Source organism: Phoca vitulina, unplaced genomic scaffold (genome assembly GCF_004348235.1).
Source record: "Phoca vitulina isolate PV1807 unplaced genomic scaffold, GSC_HSeal_1.0 scaffold36, whole genome shotgun sequence".
Classification (NCBI taxonomy): domain Eukaryota; kingdom Metazoa; phylum Chordata; class Mammalia; order Carnivora; family Phocidae; genus Phoca; species Phoca vitulina.
In genome coordinates, this window is record NW_022589739.1 from 104,706 (window position 1) to 131,589 (window position 26,884).

Here is a 26,884-nt window from a genome sequence, read left to right on the forward strand (position 1 = left end):
TACAGTATATAGCCTTTTGGGGTTGACTGTTTTTGCTCAGCAGGATTCCCTGGAGAGTCATCCAAGGTGTGTGTATCAATAATTTTTTCCTTTTTATTGTTGAGTAGTAGTAGTCCCTGGTATAGATATACCACTGAATTAGTCATCTCAGGCTGCCATAACGAAATATCACAGACTGGGTGGCTTAAACAGTTTTCTCAGTTACAGAGGCTAGAAGTCCCAGATCAAGATGCCAGGAGGATTGCTGTCTGGTGAGGCCTCTCTTCCTGACTTGTAGATGGCTGCCTTCTTGCTGTGTCCTTATGGGGCCTTTGCTCTGTGCACTCATGGAGAGAGGGAGGCATCTGGTATCTCTTCTTCTTTTTATAAGGACGCCAGTTCTGTCAGGTGAAGGCCTCACTCTTATGACCCATTTAACCTTTATTAGCTCCTTACAGGCCTCTCTCCAAATACAGTCACACCTGAGTTTAGGGCCTCAACATACGAATTTTGGGGGGCACAGTTCAGCCCACAACAATGCAGTTTGTTTAACCAGTCACCCACTGAGGGACATCTGGTTGTTTCCAGGTTTTGGCTATTAAGAATAAAGCTATAAACATTTGTGGACAAGTTTTTATGCAGACATAAATTTTCATTTCTCTGGGATAAATGCCCAGGAGTGTGATTGCTGAGTTGTATGCTAGTGATTACATTTTTATAAGCTGCTTCTCTTTTTAGAAATTAGGACTGGAGAATTGCTTATTATTGGTTTAATTCCCCCTTTCCTACCAACTTCTGTAATTGCTAGTCTTACGTGTACATTTCTGTCCAGTTACAAAGCAGCAGTTTCCATTATGCGTTTGATGGACTTTTAAAAAAAATTTTTATTATGTTATGTTAATCACCATACATTACATCATTAGTTTTTGATGTAGTGTTCCATGATTCATTGTTTGCATATAACACCCAGTGCTCCATGAAATACATGCCCTCTTTGATACCCATCACCGGGCTAACCCATCCCCCCATCCCCCTCCCCTCTAGAACCCTCTGTTTCTGAATCCATAGTCTCTCATGGTTTATCTCCCCCTCCAATTTCCCCTCCTTCATTTTTCCCTTCCTACTATCTTCTTTTTTTTTTTTTTTTTTTAACATATAATGTATTATTTATTTCAGGGGTACAGGTCTATGATTCATCAGTCTTACACAGTTCACAGCGCTAACCAGAGCACATACCCTCCCCAATGTCCATCACCCAGCCACCCTATGCCTCCCACTCCCCTCCACTCCAGCAACACTCAGTTGCGTTTGATGGACTTAATTTTAAGTCCTCCTCTCCCATTTAATCTGTAAATATTTCTGCAGGCATCTCTAAAAGATAAGGACTCTTTCTGAAACCATTACCAAAATACCATCATCATACCTACAAAAAACTAACAAGAAATCTGCAATTCGATCAAGTATCCAATCAGTGTTTAAATTTTCTTGACTGTCTCAAAAATATTTTTTTAACAGTTTGTTTGACTCAGGATCCCAATGATGTCTAGACTGCAAGTGGTGGATATGAATGTCATGTCTCTCCTTTTAAAAATATTTATTCCTTGTAATTTTTTATTTGTGATAAAATGCGCATGACAGAATTTACCATCCCATTTTTACGTGTACAGTACATTCACGTTATTGTACAACCATTACCACCATCCATCTCCAGAACTCTTTTCATCTTGTGGAACCACAAACAATAACTTCCCCTCCCTGCCAGCCCCTGGCGACTACCATTCTTCTTTCTGACTCTGTGATTTTGACCACTCACACAGGTACCTCCTATGAGTGGAATTGTACAGTATTTGTCCTTTTGTGGCTTATTTTACTTAGCATAGTGTCCTCAAGGTCTATCCATGTTGTAGCGTGTGTCAGAATTTTCTCCCTTTTTAAGGCTGACTATTCCATTGTGTGGATAGACCCCATTTTGCTTATCTGTTCACCTGTTGATAGACACTTGGGTTGCTGCCATGTGTCAGCTATTGTGAATAAGGCTGCCATGAACATGGGTGTACAAATATCACTTCCAGGTCCTGCTTTCAGTTTTGTAGGATATATACCCAGAAGTAGAACTGTTGGATCGTATAGTAATTCTATTTTAATTTTTTGAGGGACTGCCATGCTGTTTTCCCCAAGGGCCGTACCATTTACATTTCTGCCAGTAGTGCACAAGGGTTCCAAAGAACTCTGCATCCTTGCCAACATTTGTTATTTTCTGTTTTTTTTTTAATAGTAGCCATCCTAATGAGTATGAAGCAGTATCTCATTGTGGTTTTGTTTTGCATTCTCTAATAGTGATATTGAGCCTCTTTCACATGTGCCTTTTGATCATCTGTATGTTTTCTTTAGAGAAATGTCTCTTCAAGTCCTTTGCTCATTTTTGAATCAGGTTTTTTTTGAGTTGTTGAGTTTTAGGAGTTCTCTATATATTTTGAATATTAATCCCTTATCGATATCACAAGATTCTTTTAATCTATAAATTGTTTTTCCTCCCTCTTTCTCCCCCTTGCAATTTATTTGTGGAAGAGATGGTAAGTTTTGTTTTATTTCAGCACTGTGTTTTGCGAGTCGTCATCACTTCTATTTCACAAAGTGGGCTGGTCTGTTTACAGCCTAAAGGAACGTGGGTTACAGGATGCTTCCGGAGGAGTGACTGTAGATTAAATATATGAAATGTTACCTGTGCATTTACATGAGGTTCAGAACATGGGCACATGAACTAGATTCAGTGGATAGGGAAATAAAAGGCCATTCCCCTGAAGGAGTGGCTATTAAGCTATCTTGCAGTCATAAATATGTATTTATTTGGTAATTAGGAATCACTGCATTTATCTTGGTGTAGTAGAAAAGACACTGCATTAGGTGTTACGAGAGCTGAGTCCTAATATTATCTCGGCTCCTAGCTCCCTGTATGACCTTGGGCACATCACACTGTCTCTTCAAGCCCTCAGTTTGCTCGTCTACTAAATGTGAGGAATGGACTTGATAATCTTCCATGTTCTTTCCTGCCGGGTCAGGAGTTTGAGTTGTCCTTCCAGGTTAGTCATCAACAAGGTGTCGTTTCAGTGCTTTGACTCTGGAAGAGTGTCCTGGAACTTTCTGGAAGGAGTTTTAGTATGTGGGAATTTTCTTTGATGGTCTTAGATTGCCCTGAAGATTGGACTTGTGATTGGCTTGGTGGTAACCAAGTCATAGAGTCCCTGGAAGCACTGAGCTTCTCCACAGCAAGCGTGTTAACTGAGAATGCATTGAGAAACTCCCGTAGCATGGGGCTCCAGGAGCAATCTCGTCTTAATCCCGTAAAACATTTTCTCGTTTTCTTCTTCTCCATTGGGAAGCAAGTGGCATCGTGTTCCAGTGGGGGACTGGTTTGGCATCATCTGGACGGCGGTTGTGCCCCGGGCAGACTCTCCCACCGTTTTTGACAGCAAAGGAACCAAGCAGAGTGACAGGTAAGGCCCGTATTTCTGAGTCCTATATTTATTCTTTGTCAAGAAATAGTGACACAGGCATGCAGAAAATGGGTGAATGGAGTTTACACTGCTTAACTATTTTCTTAGTTCCTCTGTCTTCATTCTCTGTGTTAGTTAGGTCTGTTAGTCTTGTTAGAATTTTTGTGGGCCCAGTAAAAGTACCCCTCCTCACTGCCAGAGGGGGAGCCCGTTGAGAGATAGATGCAAGTCAGATTAGTGGAGATCAGAATGGTAGCTCTGGAGCGGTTAAAAGTTAGGCTGGGAGACGTGACTTAGGTGTTTGGAAATAATGTGTAGCAACAGTGAGCCTCAAGATTCTGAGTCCCCATTGGATTTATTCACTAGGCACTGTTGCAGCTGCGTAGCGTCAGGCCTGCTAAGCTCACCGCACGGCTGGGAGCACACGGGGAGGCAGGCTCTCTGCAGGCAGGCACATCCTAAAGGGAGAACCTGGAAGGACTGTGCTTGCGAGCCCAGTTCCTTCTCCCAAAAGCAGAGCAGGACTGAGTGAGGGGCCAAGAGTGTTCTGTAGGGAAGTCTCTCTCTCTCTTTTTTTTTTGACTCTGTATTTTATTTTATTTTATTTATTTTTATTAACATATAGTGTATGATTTGTTTCAGGGGTACAGGTCTGTGATTCATCAGTCTTACCCAATTCACAGCGCTCACCATAGCACATACCCTCCCCAGTGTCCATCACCCAGCCACCCCATCCCTCCCACCCTCCTCCACTCTAGCAACCCTCAGTTTGTTTCCTGAGATTAAGAGTCTCTTATGGTTTATCTCTGTAGGGAAGTCTCTTTACATGGGTACATGGGGAGTGGGTAGTGACCATTCTGCCCATGGGTCTGGTCTGTCTTTGTTGGTCATTTAGCCTGTAGGGCTTTCTCTTCTGCTTTTCACTCTGGGGCTCAGTCTCTTTCAGCTCCTGTCTCTGCCCACCTCTCCCTCTGCTCTACACTCTCACTGTGGGCCCCCTTCTCTCTCTCTCTCTGTCTAGCACCATAGAGCACCATGTCTGCATCTCCTCTTTTTCCTTTCTTCTTCTCTTGCTCTCTTGCTGTATGCCCCAGTCTCCGAGGGTTGACTGTAGGAAAAACCCACATAGGAAACCTCTGTTCTCCTCTAGGTGAGAACAAAGGAGGAATTTTTGTGGGTGGGATAGGAAGTGGGGAAAGAAGGGAAGGGAAAGCCACAGTGGGGTACAGTGATGCACAAGGTGTTGGGGTCGTTCTGATTTTCCTAAGTCCTGGAGGCGCTCCCATTCAGCTGGGGGCAAGGGTGGTCACCCTGAAGCCAGGGGTAGAGTTGAGGAGAGGACTCTTGGAGAAGGAGAAGGGGGCATTGGATGCTGGACAGGCAGTCCACTGCACATGACCTTGAACATATTCATAAAATAAACTCATACTTCCCAAACATTTTTTTCCTGCCTCATCTAGGTATTCACTGCTCCCTGGGCATTTCCTGCTTTCTTATTCCTCTGTGTCTATAGGCATGCTGTTACCCCTGCCTAAAATGTCTTCCTTCCTGTTCCTTCTGGTAATCCTTATTTTATCCTGATAATTTTTCAAGGCCTAGCTCAGATACAGCTTTCTCAGTGAAGAGTCTTCCCTATTCGGACTCCATTGCATTTTCTCCATGTGTGTGGACAGCACAATGTACTGCATTATTATGAATTGTTCATGTTTTCCTACATGCCAAAGATTGAGCTTCTTAAGGGCAGAAACTGTGTCTACTTTCTGTTTCAGCACAGGACCTGTAATTGGAAGAAATCAGAAATGCTTTGATTTGATTTAAATGACCTGTTTGGGGTCTGTTTGGGGCACAGCTTAGATTTTGAATTGATTGGTGGAGTTTTCTGATAGGACATTAGAATAGATTGTGAGCTTCCTGCCCTCAAAGTCGTTCCCTTTTTGTTTCCCCTTCATTACCTCCTTGCCATTGGTTCTGCAGCTACAACCCTGGACGTCCCCTCCTTGCCTGGCCGCGAGGCCCCATGCTTCCTCCCTGGTGAATGTGCTGGAAACATCTGCTTTGTCCTTTTCTCATTTCGCAGGATCCTCAAAGGTGTGAGGGGCATTTTATTAACACTAGTTAATAAACAGAAGTGTCAGAAAAGAGTTACAGAATAAGACTGCCTTTCTCTGCACGCTAGACCCAGTGACCACAGTTTCTAGCAGAGTTGGTTGAGATTATAACCTGTCAGTGAAGGCAGTGTAATTAGGGAGGAAAAGTGCTAGATTTGGAGATGGAAGGCCGGTTCACAACAGTTCTTAATTCTGCCTGTATGTTCTTTGGAGTCCTGAGTTTGCCTGCACAGTATGAGACGGCAGCTGAATGTGTGAGATGTTGTCGCTTCTAGGCCCACACGTGGACAGAGCTATGAGAGAGCTGTGTGCACACACATATTTCCACATATGTACACCCATGTCTGTTTGTCTGTCTCTACTCGAAACCATGAGTTTACAGTGATTTCTCCAATTACAATCCGCTATCACATGGTCGATTCTAGCCTTCTACCTTTCCTCTCCTCTCCGCTAGTGAGAAATCGGGCTCCTTTATCTTCACTATATTTACTTATTTGTTCAATGCCTTGGTATGTAAACAGTGTCCCCACCACATCATCCATCTTTCTGGCCAGCGCCACCGACTCAGACCTGCCTGTTTTGGCTGCAGGTTTCTTTCGGGCCCCGGTGGTGCTGCCCGAGCCCCTTCTCTGCCCAATTTGTTCTGTTATAAATGTGCTTTCAAAAGATGTTTTTTTTTTTTGTAGGCCTGGAGAATTCTAAAGCAACCTGTGTTCTTGCTGGCTCAGATCACTCAGCTTCATTGACAGGTAAGGACCAGCTCTCCGAGTCTAACGCGCCATTTGGGGTTCTGCACGTTTCTTTTGGGACACAGAGGGAAGAGCAGAGACTTGGAGTCAGAATTCTGCCACCACCCCTGGTCTGATCTTCGGAAGTCACTTTACCTTCCGAGACCATTGCCTTCTCTATTGCGTACTCTGTGGGTAGTTTTGAGAAGTAAAGATGACAATACATGTAAGGCGTCCGCATGAAGGAAACACGGACTCACTTCCTCTCCTCTCAGCTGTACAGTAGGGACAAGAATGTCCCTCAGGGTAGTTTTGATTGCAAAATTCCACAGCCAGCAGTTAGTTTGTGTAGCACATTGTTACCTGACCCACCGGATCCATCTGGGGTCTAATACCGCTGTCTATTCCCTCTAGCTGCTTGCTCTCCGACTCACCTGTTCTATCCACCTCTGTCTTCCAGGGCATTTATCTACCTCTCTGCTCTGTCTGTTTTCATCAACTCTTTATGTTTCTATTTATCTCCATTTTTATTTACCTTTCTTCTGTGTATATTCCTATCTAATCTCTGTGTCTGTATATCTTTCTAAATGGAGTCATGCACATATTTCTCTAATCTATTTTGTATTTTTATGCATTTCTGCAATCTATTTCATCTCTTTGATCCCTCCATCTCTCTGTCTAATCTGTTTTTCTCTCTCACACTATATCTCTCTTTTTGGTTATGCATCCTTCCATCCATTGGACATACTGCACCAATACAGTACTACTTTCCAATGACAAAGCAGCATCTTCTTGGAAGTGAAGGTTATCTCTTCAAAAGGTTCTCTTTCAAAGCCAAGACTGCCCTGATCCCTACCAGTAGACTGAGACAAGAGCTCTGAGAGATTTATTTTGGTAAGACTGGAGCTGAAGGCAGGACCTTTTTTGAGCAAAGGGGAATGACTTTCATACGTAGTGTTTTTAGTGTTTTATGTGGAAATTAAGGTGTATGTGTACATAGGTCTACACAGTATGGGTAATTAACGGTGACATGCATTCTTCAACGTCAAATGTGTAATGCAGTCCAACCAAGAAGTTGCTACTGTTTCCAGAATACAAAAGCCACAATGTGAGAGTTTAAATACATTACAAATTCTAAACTACGGATAATTTGTTATTTAACAAATTCAAATAACCAACTAACAAAAGAGATACCTACTTTTAGCCTATGTCTCATATTAGATAGACTTACATATATGTTAGAAGGGTTGAGTTGAAGTGAATGCCAAGTGTAAGGGAGGCCCCTGGGCATTTGGCCCCATCTCTCCTTTTGTAGAGGAAGGGCTGGAGGCCCCAGGGTGAGAAGTGACTAGTTCGTGCCCACAGTCAGTGAGGGTTGAGGAAGGCATTCTTTTCTGAGAATAGAAGTATCGTAAGAGATGTTTCTACTCTAGCCTAATCAATTTGAAATGGCGAGCATTATGTAAACTTAGAGATTCTCTAATTGCTTGCTAACAATTTCTTCAAAAATCTTACAATTAGTGAAGTTATTTATTATTTCATATATGGAACACTTTTATGGTGTTTTTATTTATTTTTAAAGATTTTATTTATTTATTTGACAGAGAGAGAGATAGTGAGAGCAGGAACACAAGCAGGGGAAGTGGGAGAGGGAGAAGCAGGCTTCTTGCTGAGCAGGGGGCCCGATGCAGGGCTCGATCCCAGGACCCTGGGATCATGACCTGAGCCGAAGGCAGCTGCTTAACCGACTGAGCCACCCAAGCGCCCCTTTTATGGTGTTTTTAAAACATAGATGTTGAATTTTGTTTTATTGAGATATAACTCATATATAAAATTCACCCCTTTAAAGTGTGTAATTTAGTGATTTTTAAAGTATATTCACAAAGGAAATTGGTTTTTGATATTTTGAAAGTGACTTAAAAATTGTCAAGATTAATCTCCCTCCTTCCTGGTCTAGTTCAAGCTGTTACATGTTGGATTTTGTTCATTGCTCTCTAGACCTTCTCTCTGGAGTTGTGGTAGGTTATATAACTAGTTGGCATTGCAGCAGAATGTAATTTTGCCTGCTGATGCAACAGTGTAATGATCCGCATGTGGAAGACAGTTTGTCTTTGCAAAAAGCTGGCCTAGACTCTCTAAGATAAATGGAGGCTTATTACAGACCCGGGTTCACCGTCAGTAGCAGCTCGGTAGCCAACCGGTCCATTAAATGGGTTGAGACTTTGCTGAGGGGCTTCTCTGCCCTCTTGTAAGGGATCTTCCTACTTTGTACATTCTGGCGAAGTCCATGGAGGTTGCCCTCTCTCAGGGCATGAAGTACACCAAATTCACATCGTCGAACTGCAGGATGTCAGTGCTACAAGGTCAACTGAGTGACGGAATGGCTCCCCTGACTTACGCTCCCCATCTTCGACCTGATGAAACAGGCCTGGAATGTGAAGTGATACACTGGTGTGAGAGGGCAATGGAGTAGCACGGACTGGAACCCCGAATCTTGGTCTGATGTCCTTTAATGATACTGTTTGGCTTTATACCAGACTTCCCTATGGCAAGCAATGCTGGAAAACTTTTCTGGGAGGTCACAAAACGCAGTTGGAAGCAGAGGACTTGGCTTTCTGTTAGCCATGTGATCTTGAGAGTCATTTAACATCTTCAAGCCTTGATTAATTTAGCTTCTAGAAGAATGCTGTCTAATAGAAATATGTGAGCCACATTTCAAAAAGTAAAAAGCAGGTAAATTAATTTTAATAATATATTTTATTTAACCTGATATACCCACAATATTATTTCAACCAGTAATCAATATGAAGATTATTAAGGAACTATGTTGTTTTTGGGTTTTTTTGTGCTATGTCTTTGCAATCTGTTGTGCTTTTTTTGTTTGACAACATATCTCAGTTTGGACTGGCCACATTTCAGGCGTTCGGGGCCACGTGTGTGTGCTATGTGCTGTATGGTACAGTGTAGAAATGTGGGATGTCAGGGTTGGTTGGAAAAGCTCTTCGAGATCAGTCAGGGAGTCACAAACTGTAGGTTCATGGGCCAAACTGTGTAGCTCATGGCTCCATTTGGTCTGGCTTCCAGTTAAAAATGCTTTTGAACTTGAATGCCTTTTAGAAAAGCATGTGCCCTGTGGCTTGCCGCCGTGGCCCACCAGTCTCTCCTGTGGCCCATGTCATCAGTTACATGGTCTGCCCTTCGAGGCCATCCGCCCTGCCCTCCAATTTTCAGCTGGTGAAACTAAGGCTTAGGAAGTGATTTGTCCAAGGGCAGTAGCTGGTTAGCAGATCCAGGAATAGAAGCCAGAGTCACTTGACTCTGAATTTGCTTTCTTCCTGTTAATTCACAGTGTCAGTCAGTGGTGTTCCTGCTCATGCCTCAGGACTACCACGAGGTTCAAACGAACTATAGTGCTGTGCGTATGGGAGGTAGCAGCATTCTGTTTTCTGCTGGACAGGACATGTTGTGAGATCATCTTGGGTATGAAAAGTTTACGCTTAAATAATATATCTTTTAACCTGTTACTTTAAAAAGTTAATATATATTTTTCCTAACCAAAGGCAATGCAAGCATGTTTTTTAAAAAATGGAGAAAATGGAGAAACATGTTTTTCTTGTGGTAGATGTTCAATAAATATTTGTTGAATGAATTGATGAAAAAATAAACTTACACGTTCTTATTCCTTGACAAACTAAGAACATTTGGCCTTGTTTCCTGTTTATAGAATTAAAAACAAACTTATATGTTAATATGCTAGGCATGAATTTTGTATCCTGCTTTGCTCTACTCAGCGTCATAGCATAAGAATCATACAACTTCTCTTAACCCACTTTTTTTTTCAGATTTGTGTTATTTCCCATCATTTTGAACTAATGTTCCTTCACCTCTTTTGTTCCCCTTCTGTTTGTTTAAGATGCAGGAGAGCTGTATGTTTGGGGAAGCAACAAGCATGAGCTACTGGCTTCCTTGGCTGCTTTTCTTCCTATGCCCCAGAAAATAGAAGCACATTGTTTTCAGAATGAAAAGGTCACTTCTGTCTGGAGTGGGTGGACACACCTGGTTGCTCAGACAGGTGAGAGAGCAGCAGAGAAATTGTGGTTGGTAAGAACAGTGGGGGTCGGGGCGGGGGGGTAGGGATGGGAGGACAGCTGTCTAAACAGCTGTGAATGCTCAGGACTAAGTAAGTGGGTTTTTACTATGAAAAGCTCTATGGATTGGGACAGGGAGGATCTGGGATCGAGTTCTGCAGTCAGCCAGATATGGAGCATTTCCTCTCTGGATCAAAGGTTTACACCCAAAGAGGCAAGGCTAGGTTAGATGGACTCTTTCTGGCCCTACGAATCCGTGAGGTTTTGAGAAGGAACCCATTGTAGCAAGCATCACCCAGAAGTTTGTCCAGATTGTTGGGGAGTCTTTGCCTTGTCCTAGCTGAAGAGATGACTCGCATTTTCGCCTGAGTCTAAATTAAAAGCTTCCGAAACTTAAAGATTAATATTTCAAGATCGAGGCAGGAGCATTACTTTGAATCATGGCTGGAATGATATTTTGATTTACATTTCCATTAACCCTAACAAACCACATACATTGATTCAGACATCCCATATATCCTCTCAGATGTTACCTTATGGTGCCACGCCATCCAGCTTTTGGCATCTTTATCTTTTCTTGAGTCTTTATTTATTTCTTATCTTTCCCTTAGGGCACATCTCCTTTTGTGGTCTTCATATTGCTGATTTTGTTCTCTGGGCTTGTTTTTTTTATGGCCGCTCTTCTTCCCTGCCTTCCTAGAGTTTCTGCTGACTTACGTAGAGTTTCCCAGACAGGCCATTTGTAATTCTTAAGATCTATGATCATGTCAGAGCCTCCTGAACTTTGGGGGTTCTCAGGAGTCTCCTTGCCTGCCCTTGACCTGCTTGTTAGCGGCACACAGATCTCCAGACTCCCAAATACCTACCTAGTGACTGTTAGTTACTTCAGTGGCTTCTGTTTTTTGTAGGTTTTCAGGTCCGCTTCAGTTATCCCTGGCAAGTCCCACCTACTACACATTGGAACACACAGACATACACTTGTGAGTCTTCATATCTATGAGGCTTTTCATTGGTCTTTTAAAAAATTTTATGACTATTTTGGAACAGAGGCCTGTATAACAAAGATGTAAAATAAACTTTCCATATTGACCACTTCAGAGGATTCTCTAAAGGGGAAAATCATGACTTTCCTCAGAGAGGTTCAGACTGCTAGAAGATTGGGACTAGCTACAGAAACTCTTCTTAAGGAGACTCACTGAGCACAGTAATTGTACATTTGTACAATTGTTAATATTTGCCTTTTACCTGGACAATGAGCTTTGTGAGGGATAGCACCATGTTAGTCTTGTTCACTTCTGTATCTTCACATTCTAGTTAAAAGAGAGTAAATATCTTCAAATACATATGAGTCAAGGTAGACAGCTAGGATTTCTGACCTCTTTCCTTGGTCTCACTGGTTCATGAACAGAAGGCTTCAGTTTGTCTCTTTGTATTCACGAGTCCAACCAAATCAGTTATTGTTTATCGGGAACCTATTGAGCAATCTGGTGAGCGTTGGAGAAAAGACCTGGGCTATGCCCTCCCCAGAACGTGTAGACAGGCCTGAGTGTATGAATATAGACATGGAAGACTTTACCATCCATCCCTATGTCGGTCCATCCATCCATCATACAAATGGTGGGGATCTATTTATGTATCACACCTTGTATAGATATAAACCCTGCCCTCAGGGAGCCCGCTGGCCACCGGGGGAGACCGACCTGTTTATCCAGTTTCGGTACATTGCTGTCGGGGACATGCAGCGACAGAGCTGTGTTCAGCATGCAGAAGGGGCATAGAAAGGAGCAGGAGTGGGAGAAACTGGGTGTTAACAGGTGGGTGTTTCATGGTTAGTCAGTCTTCACAGAACTACCATGCGGTCAAATACACTCACCACTGAATGGCAGTGAGTTTGGTTGAGTGTGTCACAAACCCTCTCACTAGTTAGGTGGCTGATGAACGACAGACGCGAAGACGCTGCTTCTTGGGTGCTCGCCGTGTAGCCTTGTAACTGACACCGATTTCCACCCTCGGGGTGGGGGGTTGGAACCCACCGCCCTGACCCTGTCTGAGTCACCTCAGCTGCTCTAGAGCTTGGCTTCCCGTCACCACCCCCACTTCACAGCGAGCTTTTTCGGTAATGCTTCAGCTGTTTAATTAATTTGTTAATTCAGATCTCTTGTTTATGTACTCTGTCACTTTCCCCTTTCTCCTCAGTCCAGAACGGTTGTAAGCTGGGGTGTCTGAGGGTCCTGGCTCTTGTACCGAATTTGGGTAAATGGGAGTCTCCTGCTCTTTGACTCACCGATTTGGTGCGCCTTCTAGCGGCCGGAGAAGCTCTTGCCCCGGCCCAGCGTCACAGGGGAGAAACACCCAGGGCTTCCAGTTCAGTCAGACTCAGCTGCTCATATTAATGGGAACAAGATTTGCTCACAGGGTCAGAGGCAGCTCATTAGTGGAACAAGGAGTTATTTGGCTCTGGTTGTTTTTACAAGTGCCAGTGGTGAATTGCTCCTGGGACTTACTTGCAGGCCACACCAGCAGCCTGCTCTCAGGCTCATTCTGGAAGGCATTCGTTGTGTGATATTGATTAAAAGAAGGATTTCTGCACACTGGCCATCTATCTGTCTGGTTAGATGGGATGGGAGGGGGTGGGTTAGGAGAAGAGAAAGAGGAGTGGACTCTGCTTTCCCCCATTCTGCACAGTCCTTCGACCAGTGCTTCTCAACCCCAGGCCATTTTGTGCCCCAGGGATTGTTTGCAATGTCTGGAGACGTATTTGGTTGTCACAGCTTGGGGGCGCTACTGACATCTAGTTGGTAGAGGCCAGGGATGCTGCTGAACCTCCTGCAATGCACAGGACAGTCCTCCACAACAAAGAAATACCTAGTCCCAAATGTGAGTCTTGCCAACATTGAGACGTGACGCCCGAGACTGCCCTGCATCCCCAGTGGTAGGTGCTTAGCTAGGGCAGTTCACACAGTATCAGGATAACTTTACAGCTGGTCTGTATGGGCATCTGGGATGCGGTCTCTGCCCTCCCACTTCAGGAGTCGGGTGCCTGCCTGCAGTGTTTGCGATGGAAAAATACTTTTCTCTGTTAGTCAGAGGCACTTGGAAAGAGTCCAAGAGAACCTGTTCTAATCTGGGAAAGTTGGCAAGGATACCTGTGTCTCAGGCTGGAGGAGCTGCATTCTAGAAACCTTTCCCAAGCTGCTTAATGTCCCTGATCATTGTTCTCAGGAACTTCGCGGGACTCCTGGGTGACTTTATCCAGGCTCAGTGACCTGCAGCCATCTCATCCCAGAGTCCTGATTTCCTGGCCCGAGATGCTTCTAGTGAAATCTGGGTGGCAGATCTGGGTGCCTTCCTACGTCAATGGCCGCCTTGGTCAAGTCACTTTACCTGTCTAGGCCTCAACTTGCTCCTCTCCCAAGTAGGATATCATAACCTGCCTGCATTCTACATACGGCTGCCGTGAGGGTCAAATGAGTGGATCTGTGTGAAAGATCCCAACTAACTGTAAAATGCTGTCCACACCTAAGTGAGGGTTGCCCGTGGTTGAGATATGTGAGTGTATTAAGGAGTGAGCGAGGCTTTTAGAAACTTGTATGTCGACAGGGTCTGTGCAGGACTTGAGACATACCAGCTTTCTCCCTGAGGGCTTATGAGCCGGCCATAGATGCTCAGTGTCCAGCTCTGAGAGGGAAAGTTTCCTAAAGTCTTTCACTTACACGCGGGCTGGCAAGTGGCTTTTTTCTTTTCATCAGCAGTTAGGAAGATCTTCGTGGCCTTATAGATAGTTTTCCTGTGAAGATCTCTGATCACACTATTACTCCTTCGCAGTACACATCCCAGTTTGTAACTGTATACATCTGTGTGTGTTCTCGTTTAATGCCTAGACTGTCAGCCCTGTGAGAGCATGTCTGTTTGCTTGTGGCTGTGTCCCCAGCACCTGGCACAGGCCTGGCACGTAGTAGAGGGTTAGTAACGAAATTGTTGAATGAATGAATAAATAGCAAGGTAAAGAGCAGCGGGGGCTTTGAAGTCAGACAGACCTAGGTTTCTGCATCTCAGCTCTGTTGGCATCCTGATTGTGTGGCTGTGGGCAACCCGGGCTCTCTCCACCCTTGTTGCCACCACTGTGGGTCAGGCCCCTGAAACCTCTTCCCTGGATCCTGCAGTGGCCTCTGACCTCCTCGTCTTCCTCACTTCCTGCCCCCCTCCATCTGTTCTCCATACCTCACTTGGAAGGTCTTTATAAACCCATCGTGTCACAGTCCAGTGGCTTCCCAGTGTTCTTATGATGAAAACGTACTCTTTCGTGGTCCCACGAGGCCCCATGTGGTCTGCCCTCTGCCTGCCGTGCCAGCCCCGTTTCGTACGTGCCGGCTCTTGCCTGTCCAGCCGATCTCCACTCTGCGTCATGGATTTCCCACTGCCTTTGCACCTCATGTTCCCTTGATTTGGCACACTTATCCCTGCGCTCCTTCTTCATTTTGACTTAGTTACATCCTTTTTTTTTTTTTTTTCAGACCTCAGCTTAGTCATTGCCTCCCCAGGGAGGCCTTCCCTTGACGTCCCTGACTAGTCACTTTTCCCTTTTATCCGTCTCCTAGCACTACAACTTCTCCTTTGTGCTCTTTTTTGTAGATTCTTTGACTAGCTCCTCCTCCCACTAGACAGGGAGCCTTATAAGGGCAGGAGCTACATTGCTTTCATTCAGCATTATATCCCCGGTGCTTGGCAAAGTACTTGGCACATATGAGGTTGGTGCTCAATACATGTTGAGCAAATGAATAAATGAGCTTATTTTATCATTAGGAAAATGGGGGGAATATTGCTGATCTTGTGTGAGGATTAAATGAGATGATGTCTTAAAGCTTCCAGCATCCATGAGGACTGGGCTCATGTGTCGGTTCAGTACACATTAGCGTCCTCTGCTCTTGGAAACTCTGGAGCTCTCTGGAGGTCACATGCCCAATATCTTCTTCCAGCAGAAGTCTCCATGGGGCTGATTTGGATGTCTCTGGACAGGTAATAGATTGACTCAGAACTCTCCCGGCGAGTGCAGAAAGATCGATGCTTACAAATGCTAAGTGCTGGTAGCTGGTGATTTGTTAGCATCTCAAGGGGAATGATTTACACAAGATCCCGACCTTAGTATGGGGTTGGTCAGTGTCTAGAATCCGGTTGCTTTTGGCATGCCGGAAGCTTTCCTTGAGCCACACGGTATCCCAAAGTAGTCTTGTGGTCTCACAATGGCTGTGGACTGAGAAAGGGAGCCCAAATACAGAGTTCTTGACATTGTTCACTTTCTTCAGTGTCACCTAAGACGGTCCCAGAGACTTGGAAGTTGTAGAGAATCAGAGATGGAAGAAGGCACTTCTTCACCTTGCAGATGAGAAAACTGAAAGAAAGAGGAAAGAGTGTGATTTTTGGCAGCATTTAAGCTGGAAGTCCAATTCTACTTTCCAGTAAAATTTTCCCCTCCTATCATAGTCCTCTTGGTTCTTGGTTATATCCTTTTATAGTTGAGATATGTTTTATTCTTTTGTTTCTTTAAAGTGGGGAATTGCAGGGGTGCCTGGGTGGCTCAGTCAGTTAAGCGGCTGCCTTCGGCTCGGGTCATGATCCCAGAGTCCTGGGATTGAGCCCCGCATCGGGCTCCCTGCTCAGCGGGAAGCCTGCTCCTTCCTCTCCCACTCCCCCTGCTTGTGTTTCCTCTCTCGCAATGTCTCTCTCTATCAAATAAATAAATAAAATCTTTAAAAAAAAAAATAAAGTGGGGAATTGCAGGACACATGTGGAAGGGACCAACTCTTAGCCACTCTCCTTTCTTGCTTCACGTGTCACCGACCAAGAGATATTTTACTGTATTTGATGTCGAAGCATTAGTGAAATCCAAGCCCAGCCATTGATTCACACTATTTTTTTTGAATTTATAAATATATCTAATGCTGATTTTTCTGTTTTGGGGCCAAGATCCTTTTTAGAATAGGGTGACAGTGTATATTACTCCATCTTCTTTAGGACCAAATATCGTGAAGCCTCAACCGAGCTCAGGGAGATTCTGACCTCATGGGCTCTATTTAAAGCAGATGCTTTGGAATTCATGATGTTTGTGCTTTAGAACTCTGAAAACCCAATGGTTGAAAGTCAAAGCGAGCCCAAAGGACTATTGTGAAATGACTAATTTGCTTATTATTAAAGTCATTCGTTTTTGTCCGAGAATCCTTAGAATGTCAGGAATGGATGAGAACGTCGAGCTCATCGGGCCTGACTCCATCAGTTTAGAGCTGGGGAAACTGAGGATTGACGGGGCGTGAGTGGAGGAGGTAGAGCAACTCAGGTCTCCAGGCTCTCCGTGCAGCACTCTCTCCACCTTGTCTCATCCTCTCCAGGGATGATGAGGAGATGTGTTGGACTTCACTAATCCAACCCAGGGACCCGAGCCAGGAAGAGTAGTTTCTTCTGTACATGAAGTTCTGCTTCAAAAAAACACTGATTCTTACCTCAAGTGTGTGGCCATAGATTTCCTTAATGGATTTGTGTGTGCAATAGAAAGTAGGAGATGGTGCCCAGGAGTAAGGGTCGGGACGCCATTCCAGGATTCATTCCAGGATTCTGTTTGTGATAATACACTAGCAATCCTAGCTCTTCCGGACCACTTTGATCGCTACAAAGTGCTTTCGTATCCATTTCCTCATGAGAAGCTAGCAAGATGGGTGTTATCCTTGTGTCACAGGCAAGTCCCTAATTGGTTAGCTGCATCACCCTGGTTTACCAGACTGGCAGAACTAAAACTTGAACCTGGTCTTTTGTCCCCAAGCCTGCTACACTAATTCCAAGTATATATCTCAGAATGCTCTAGCTCATTAACTGAACTTCTTTTGCTCTTTAGAGGAACATCTTTCTCCAATTTCTGCCACTGATTCTTCCAAGCAGTGAGGAAGGAAATTCTTAGTTATCCTTGATCCTTCAGCAGGTATTTGTGGAATGCTTACCTATATGTTTATAGCACTGTGCTACAGAATACAGGGGAATATAAAATCCAGAATCACTTGGATGAACAAGTGAAATATTTAGTAGAAGAGTAAAAAAGAACCGTGGCAAAGAGTCCGAAGACTGGCCCAGACACTGAAGGCTCTAGGGTTTTAGGGGAATGATAGGTACATGTGGGTGAGGGTGGTCAGGGAAGGGTGTGAAATCCTTTGGGAAGGTCACATTTTATTTATTTTTTAAAGTTTTTTTTTTTTTAATATTGTCAGAGAGAGAGTGCGAGGATAAGCAGGGGGAGCGACAGACAGAGGGAGAAGCAGGCTTCCTGCTGAGCAAGGAGCCCGACTCTGGACTCAATCCCAGGACCCTGGGATCTTGACCTGAGCCAAAGGCAGACGCTTAACTGACTGAGCCACCCAGGTGTCCCGGGAAGGTCACATTTTAATGGGTGGAGAGTTTGGGACTTCGTTCTGTTGTTTTCTTTTTGTCCTCTGGCAAGACACAAAACTCCCTGGTCCCTTTCTTACCCCCCTGGGCAATAGGAGGGGTGGACATAGTGATCTCTAGGGACCGTTCCAGCTCTGAAATTCTATCCTATATTAAAATAAAACTGGCCTAAGGAAATAATTACAGAAGTATTAGAAGATTAAGTATAATGCCATTCATCGCAGCCTAATTTATAAAGACAACAAATGCGTGGATACAAGAGGGTTGTAGGGGTCGTTATTAAAATAAATTATGATACAACCATATGTTAGAATATATAGTTGTTAAATAGGCTGTTTTAGAAGGATATTTAATGACAGGAATATGCTCATGATATGGTAAGTGAAAAGAGTGGGTTATAATAAATTACTACACTGTAACTTCCAACTTTTTTTTTTTTTAGATTTTATTTGAGAGAGAGAGAGATAGAGAGAGAGCACAAGTGGGGAGGAGAGGGAGAAGCAGGCTCCCCACAGAGCAGGGAGCCCGATGCGGGACTCGATCCCAGGACCTCGATCACGACCTGAGCCGAAGGCAGCCGCTTAACTGACTGAGCCACCCAGGCGCCCCTTTTCTTTTAAAAGGATACTTGACTAGGAAAGACCAGAAGGAAATGTACCAGAATTTTATCTCTGATTGGTGGAATTATGTGAGGCTTTTATTTTCTATTATATTTTTATGCTGAGTAATTTGTAGTCTGATTATATCCCCCATAAATGTTAAGGTTAATGAATAAAATTTCTTGCCCCTCCGTGCAGGGAACTAGCCCCTTCACCTCCCCTTCCGGGGTATGCGTCCTTGCACGTCGCTTCCACGGGCTTCACTTGGGAGGTCTCACGGAAGAGAGGCAAGAGACTGTAGAAGGAGGCGGGAATGCGGAGATCTATTTTTGGCTTAGTCATGAGTCAGCTTTGTGACCTCAGACAAGTCCCTTCTGAACATCCCTGAGCCTTGGTTTCCTCATCGGAAGATGGGAGTTGGAGGTCACAAGAGGTTCTTTGAGCTCCAAGATCTACTTGCTCCTAAAGATGGAATTTCTCCACTGTTGTGTCACTGGCTCAGGGCCTCGTTGGTTCCTGGTGTCCTTGCTTTCTTTCCTGCTCCTCTGCAGTGGGTGCAAGCTGACTGTTCCTGTTCAGAGTTCAGGGTGGGATCGAATGGAGTTTGTTGATAGGGCTTAGAGCTGAGAGGGTGTAGTGACAGCATTACACCACTAGAGGGAAGCATTGTTCCATTGCTTCCCCTTTCCCACTGTCCCTATCTGCTCTGCAGGTGAAGAATAGCCTTGATTTGCCCTGATTAGGTTTCAAATTCTAGAATTTTAGAATTAAAAGGACTTTGAGGATTATCTAGTAGAACTCCCATTATGCTGCAGATGTGAGATAATAGAGGCCAGAAAAGGCAAGTGACCTATTTAAAGCCACACAGTATATTTTCTTAGGGTCTGCACTAGAGGGTTTAGGAGAAGGCTGCAGTCAAGAGGCAAGAGTGTGGCCAGTTGAGTCCACAAAACATGGACAGTTCCCATGATTGTGCAGGAATCTGAGAGAGCTGCCTGGATGCATCTTTACGGAGCTGCTCGGGCCAGGTGCTGAGAGGCCTGGAGATAGAGAAGAAAAGACTTAACTCCACCCCGAGGAGCTCGTGTCTGGTGGAAGAAGCACATGCAGACACATGGTCCTACCCCAGCGTGTCTTCCTCGTCCTCTGGTGGTGTGCCCAGCCTGGGATCTGCGCTGGGTGCTGACTTGGAGGCTGGCTTATGGAAGGCCTAGCAGGTGTCCCCGTGGCTGATGCCCTCCAAGGTTAGCAGATAGATACCCCGGGCACCTCCAGTTTGTTATTTCCAGTGCATTTCTTCAAGCAGTGCTCACATGTTCCCATGTCCTGTCTTACCCTTTCTTGAAGTTTGCAAGGAATCCTGACACTTTGTTTCCCACCTTCGAAAGGCTTTGTTTCCTTGGTCCTGGGCTGACGTTATTTTTGGTTTGCAGGGTGCCCACCAGCCCTAAGCATTGTGGTAAAGTGGAACTGTGGGCTAGTCTGGGAGCCAGGCAGCTGTGTGACCTTGGGCAGTTCCTTCCTCTCCTTGGGCAGGGAGGTCAGTCTCTCAGCTGCAGTCGTGTTGTTTCTGCTGGAGAGATGAACTTCTGGCGTTATTTTTGGGTTTTATGTTTGGCAATAAATACCCATTGATCTGTGGTCCATGGAAGTGTGGTGTGTGTCCAGCTGAAGCAGAAGCAAGATTCATGCTTTGAAGCTGGATCCTTCGAGTACAGGGCTTGCTGGGGGGCCTGGCCAAAGCCAAGTGCGGCTGGACCCAGAGGGCCACCAGATGGCAGCAGTGGGCAAGCAGCTAGCCTTGGGGTGGGATGAATAGGGCCAGCATCCAGAGTCAGAATTAGCAAGGTCAGAGCTGAAAGGACCCCTAGAGGTCATCCAGGCCCTCTTTTTATGGATGGGAGAACTCAGGCCCAAAGAAGGAAGAGGTTACCTAAGGTCTTGCTGTGAGTTAATACCTGATTGTCTCCTTGCTTGTGAGAAGAACTGAGATCGTTTTGGCCTCTAGCTGGCTGTTCCCCAGGAGAGTCAGGAGGCAAGGGCCTGGGCCCTGGCCCAGTGAGCCAGAGGTGGGAGGGGAAGAGGACAGCAGTTAAGTGTCCCGCCTTGATCCTGGTTTCTTTGAGCATCTGGTCCTTGTACCTGCGGTAAGGGCAATGCCCGGTATCTTTTCTGCTCCTGCTTGTCTGCGCAGCTCTCCTCTGGGCCAGGGCCCTCTCGTCAGGCTGGGCCATGATGTGATCTTCCTCAAGGATCATCTCACAGCCCCCATACCCAACAGATGGGTAGGCCCAGGGCCTTACGCTGCAATAAGACACGAGTTAACACAGTTGGTTGAACAAAAAAAAAAATTGTCTTAATTTCCAAGGGTGTCAGTGTAGGGCAGGGAACCAATCTTTGTCAAGCACGTACCATGTACTAGGTGCTCTGCCAGGTGCTGCCACTTACATACTCCTCCTAACTCTGTGAGGTGGGCTTCCTTTCCCTTGCATTCCAAGTGAGGAGATTAAGGCTCAGAGGGGCAGAGTGGCTTGTCCAACGTAACACAGCCAGTTAAGCAAAGCAGACCCTTGAACCAGGCACTGTTTGATGTCAGAGGTCACACTCATTTTATTGCATCACGCTCCCTCCCCTCAAAGTGACCGTGCTGCAAATGTGGCCGGCGACTCTCAGGCTGCAGAGCAGAGAGGAACACATGACTCTTCTCTCTTCCCGGGAGTAGGGGAGTTATGGTGGGCGGGCTGCTGGGGAGGAGGCCTTAGGAGCAGCAAAGGGGGGGGTGGTCATGGGCAGGTTTGGGCGGTGGCCGAGGGGACACTGAGTACCTTTGCTCTCTGTACCTGTGCTCCAGCCCTTCCCTGTGCCAGGAGTGTGCGTCCGTGGTCCCCATGAAGCTGTTGCCACACTCGCGCGCCTTCTGCCCATGGTCACCTCCCAGAGAGGCCCTCCCTGGCCACCCCCACCCTCTCAGCACGCTCCTCTCCCTGCCCGGCTTTATTTTTCATGATAGCAGCTCTCACGGCCTGGAACCAGGGTATCTCTGTTTACTTATCACCATCCTCCTCAGCAAATGTGAGCCCTGCCAGGTACGGGGCTTGTTCTGTGTTACTCGCCTCTGCATCTCCCCGGGCACAGAGGAGAGGCTCGGAGTGGGGATTGCACGGAATGGCTGCAGCTTTTGGACGCGGAAGCTGGGCCATTTCAGGGGCCTGTGCTCAGGAGACCCGGCCTGCGGCCCTGCCCTCTTGCTGAGGCTTCCCGGAGGGGCCCAGGGCGGAGAGCCTCGGCTCCCCAGGGCCGGCAGCGATGCCTGCCGCCGCACGGTGTTCGGGCCGGCTTTGCCCCTGCGTGGCTGAGAGGCCTTGCCTCCGGTCCGCCGTTTCCGCGTCTGTCCACAGCGGGTGGGGACACCAGCCATGCTGCGAGCTCACCAGATGGTTCTGGGAAGGGCTCAGAGGTCCCAGGCAGAGGGCTCAGTTTCCATTCAAAGAATCCTTCTCCTCTTTCCGGGTGGGGATTGATTTGTTCCAGGAGCTCTCTAAAAGTGAGCATTAAGTGACTGGCCTGTAATTTCGCCATCATTTTTAGGTTCTTGACAGATGGCACTGTGCTTGCCCTTTCTCAGGGGACCTTGCCTGTCTCACAGGAGCTCTCAATAATCAGAGTGACAGCCAGTGCCTTAAAGTGCTCTCGGATGTGTGCCAAGATGAAAGTGGCCCATTTTGAGGAATCTTGGGTCAGCTTTTTCCTAATCCGAGAGTGACTTTTTACTTTAGGAGGAAGCCTCATGTGGCCAAAAGAGCCTGAAGAGCCTGAAGAGCCAGGTTCAAGCTCTGTTTGGCTGCTTTTTGGCTGTGTGATCTTAGGCAAGTCATTTAACCTCTCTGGGCCTGAATTTCCTCATCTGTTAAATGAGCATCCTAATCTCTGATTTGTCTGCCTCACAGGGATAGATTGTCATTTGCTCATTCACACATTCCTTCTTCACTCCTTCACTCTGTTATTCGACAAATATTTGAATAGGCAGAGGTGAGGGAAGGGCACTCCAAGTGGAAGGAATACTGGAAACAAAGGTGTAGAAGTGGGAGGTGCCCCTTGGCATAGTTTGCTTAGCTAGGGGCCAGAGAGAAGCAGAAGGGACTGGAATCATTCAGGTGTGATAGGCATGGGTCCTTATTCAGGCCTTATGTGTGAGCCATGGAAGGAGCAGCTGAAGGTTTCTGTGTATGGGGGGAGGTTGGTGGTGACAAATAGGAACGATGAAGGAAAGGCCATGCTTTAGGGTGGCTCTTGCCTCACGCTGGCCTTCTGCTTCAGGCCTCATGTCCGTGGCTGATTTTTAGGTACTTTGGCCCCATCACCCCATGAGCTTGGTGACCAGTGGAATGCACAAGATTGGTAGGGACTGGAGTTATCTGGCTCATTGGTCTGCCTTCTGGGGAGCTGTCTCGGGCCACATGGGAAGTCACTTAGGAAGGCATCACGTTGCCTTCAATACACATTTCTCAACGGCCTAAAAATGAGCAGCTTGGGGGCTTCTCCCACACCTGCCCGAGGAGATGGCGGTGTGTGGGGAAGGGCTGCTCACCTTTACCAAAGACACATTGTGTGCCAGGCATTTGCCAGGGCTTTACAGAGTCATCTGTTTGCACAGAGTTGGCTGAGGAAGGCTCACTCCCGTTTCACATGGGAGGGACCTAAAGGGAGGCTAAGAGAGAGGTGGGTGCTCCCTCCCTCGTGACTGAGCGGTACTCTGCTCAGCGTGCGGTGGGGGGGGGGAGGGCAGCAGCAGCACCACCGGGTCAGCTGGAGGTTTTGGTGAAAGCAGTTTGTGGGCTGGGAATTGCTGTGTGCCTGGGTAGGGAGTCACAGTAGTACCGCCTCCCAGTGAAATTATTCGAGATTTGCTTGGGTCCTTCCTGCTTGGGCTGACAGAAGGTTCCAGCCTTTGGTTTCTCCTCTCCTCCTTTCCTCCAGCCAGCCCCAGAGTCAGTGGCTCCACTCACCCCTTCTCCCTTTTAAGCCCACAAATCTGAAGGGCTGCTTTTTTTTTTTTTTTTTTTTTTTAAGAAAATTAACCCTGTAGTACAACATTAACATCAAAGTGAGCTTACTTTTTTTTTTTTTTGTCATTTTGGTGAAAACAGTAATAAGTCACAGAATGTTAATGCTGGAAGGGACCATCTTCTCCTTATTTGAAATGTAGGAAAACAAGCCTGGGGAGACAGTTACACAGCTAATGGATGCAGAGCCAAGATTGGAACCCAGTGGGACCCTTGCCCGGGACCTCTTCACTGCCCCACATCACCCCTCTTAAGAGAGACTTCAAGTGCTTTGTCGCCTTTATGGAGGAAGCATCCAGCTTAATAAATTTCATTACACCAGCCCCTTTATGTAACAGGGCTGTTTCCGGGTCCTGGCAGATGGTCCATAGTAACAGTGCTTTGCTGATTTGGTTGGAGCTGATCCTATGAAATGAAAAATCCTGTGTAGCAGATGCCTTTCCCAGTCCCTGGCCGTGGAAAAGTCGGAAGGCATGGTAGCTTTGGTTCCTTCCTGTCTCGGTGTGACTGGAGGTGAATACCACCAGAGTCCGCTTTTCCCAGGAGGTCACACTGGTGACTTAGAGTTTCTTGGCGGGTGGGGTGCTGGTAAAGGGTGTTTCTTCTGGTGCCTGAGGGACAGATGGGAGCAGGGAGCAGAGTGGGAGGGAAATGAGCAGATGTGAAAGAGAAGGAAGGACAGGCTGTCCCACCATGGATCTGGCCTGGCGGACCTTCACACTTAGGAGGCCATGCACTTCCAGACGAGCAACTTGAGTATAACTGCAGTGTTTGTCACACACATCAGCCTTGACCATGGACTTGGATCTCAAGTCTCCCCTAGCCCCTTCCATTGAAACTGTTGGGTCTCCAGGTCTCCAGGTGCTTGATCAGAATGGGTTCTCCTCAGTGGCCTCGTCTGGTGATGCTCGTTACTGACACCGCTTGATGCAAGTGGCAAATCCCCAAGCCATTGTCTGTGAAGTGGGCGTCACTTCCAAGGGCCTCTCCTGACCTTGTCCTGCTGCTCAGTTCTTGCCCTTGAAGGGTCCTCACATGTGTGGGTGGGAGGGTGCTTCCCTATTCTCGAGTGCAGCTCTGTTAGGACACCTGTCATGAAGAGCCTGGGAGAGTTTCCCGGCAGTGGGGTTGGAGGAAATTTGAGAGGCACCAGGCTGTGTTATGTCCAGGACCTTCTCGCTGGTCGAGCATGTGCTGGCCTCCCAGGATAGGCTCCCTCCCCTCCTTGCTCCTGCCCCTTGTGAATTATATGTGCCTGCTGAAAGAGTAGGGGCAACCTTTGTCTCCCCTGTTTGAAGATGTTAATCTCTCATGAACTCAAAGCCAGTTTCTCTTTGGAGTCCAAGTAGTGTTTCTGAGGGGTTATGGTATCTCCTGGGGTTTCTGAGCTGGAGCCCTAGCTTCTTCCATAACAGCTTTAACACCGGGTGAGCTTTGTGGGCTTCAAGTCCCAGTTTATGGTTTGTCTCTGGTCCTGCTCCTGCAGGCCCTCGGGGTGGCCTGCAGGGGGAGCTGTGTTCCCAAAGCCAGGGGCTGGGATTTCACTGGCCTGAAGCGTTCCTCTCTGCAGGCTGGCGTGCTTGGGAACTGCGGCTTTCCTCTCAGGTCTCCTTCCCAGCTCCAGCCTCCAGCTTGGGCATTGTGAGTCAGCAGCAGCAGAAAACGCGGCCTCACCAACAGCTGGGTGCAGCGCCTGGCCTTTTTTTTCCCTTCTTTTTTGGTAACTTCATAGAGATGGAAGCTGCTGCTGACCTTTTGGAATGGACAGTGACTGAAGGTGGAGTGCAGGGCTAGGGTGGCAGCTCTAGGTAGGGAGAGGAGGAACCCCGAGGAGATGGGATAGGGATGTGTGTCTTTCTGTCCCCCAGCCCTTGGGCCTCCTAGGAAGTCATCCCAGGGAGAAAGGCAGGGAGGGGCTGTGCGGGCCTCACCTGTCTCTCTTCTTCTCTGCCAAGGAGCCCAGAAAGCTTTAGCTGATGCAGCTAGCAGTGGGAGCTATGAGAGGTTGACTGGTACTTCTCTCAGAAACTGTGGACAGGATGGAGTAGAAGTCAGGGTGGCCTGGGTTCTAGTCTTGCTTTGCTTCTAACTCGGTATTTACCCTTGGGTAAGTCACTTTCCTTACTGGGCCTCACTTTTCCCAGCCAGAAGCGGATGAATGGTTGAGTTAGAGTGCTCTGAGGTCCCTTCCTGGTGTGAGTGAGTCTGTCACAAATGTAAAGAATTTTGAGCCTTGTTCCCATGACCATCTTGAACATCTGAAGCTTGTAGCTACTTCTCCAGATGAACAGTGCTCACGGCATGAGGACATAGGTATGACTCCTACCCTCTTAGAACTTACAGGCTGTCTTCTTTCCTCGCCCCACGAGGCAGTACAGAGTCTGCTGGGAAGCAGGAAAGTGGGATTCTGGTTCTGGTTCCGCCAAAACACATTGTGTGTCCTTGGGCAAATCACTCCTCTCCTTCAGCTTCCTTCTCATTTTCTGTAAAGTCAAGGGATTAGACTTGCTTCTTGGCTTTACCTCCCCGCCCCCCCCTCCCCTGCCCCCACCTCCACTTGAGCCTCCTACCAGCTCTTCTGCAGGGTGTGATTCTTAGCTGCAGAAGCCCTGGGGTATAGTTTCCTTTCTCGCTGGGAGGGAGAGAAGCAAGATTATTTTTTTAATTACGCAGCTAAGATTAGGCAGCAATCTGCATTTTAATATGTTATTAATAAGAGTCTAAAAGTGTGTGAAGAAACTCTGGAGTTTGAATGTGACATGAGCTGGGAAACATCTGCAGAGCCCCCAGCCTCCCCCAGAGAGTTTTGTCCCAGAGGAACAGGGAACCCAGGCATCCAGCCAGAGCAGCCCCCTGAGAGCAGGGCCTCACGGCCCAGCCTCTCCTGATGGTTCTTTGCAATCTGGCTTTAGACAAAAGAGTGATGGGTCTTGATATTACTAACACCTCTGTTGGAATTTACAGAGTCTTTTCATGTTTGTCTCCCTTACTTTTCATCACAGTCGAGAGGTAGTTAGAGCAAGTTTCATTGCCCCCTCAGTTGGCTGAGTTCTCTTAAAGATTCTTCCTTTAAGCAAGGTAGTGTGTAACAGAGGAAAAGCCCCAGATGGGAAGTTGGGAGCTGGGTGCTGGTCCTGGTCCTCCACTGCCCTCCCTAACTCTGCCTTGTCCCCTTTCCCTACTGTATGTTCTCTATAGCACTTAGAGTCATTTGCCAGGGCATATGTTTTATATGGTTTTTGGTCAATTGCCTGTTTGCCCCTCCCCTGCCCCCAACCCCACTTGAATATAAGCTCCACGAAGGAAGAGAGTTCTGTAGCCCCTAGTACCTGGGACAGCACCGGGCATATAGAAAGTGGGCAATAATGTTGTGTTAAATATTGTGAATACCTGGCTC

The 26,884-nt window shown here is 46.7% G+C and overlaps 1 protein-coding gene across 8 annotated transcripts in view; it reads left to right on the plus strand.

Annotated features, from left to right (window-relative positions):
• The window catches only part of SERGEF (secretion regulating guanine nucleotide exchange factor), a 218,889-nt gene that overhangs the window by 13,005 nt on the left and 179,000 nt on the right, over positions 1 to 26,884 (plus strand). For all 8 annotated transcript variants that reach the window (XR_004302127.1, XR_004302126.1, XR_004302132.1 and 5 more), the window contains 3 exons: positions 3,360 to 3,473; positions 6,268 to 6,330; positions 10,223 to 10,381. Coding sequence is in view for 1 of the 8 variants with exons in the window: in XM_032427357.1 (XP_032283248.1) it covers positions 3,360 to 3,473; positions 6,268 to 6,330; positions 10,223 to 10,381 (336 nt within the window). In the remaining 7 variants the exon portion in view is untranslated. The remainder of the gene's footprint in view (positions 1 to 3,359; positions 3,474 to 6,267; positions 6,331 to 10,222; positions 10,382 to 26,884) is intronic.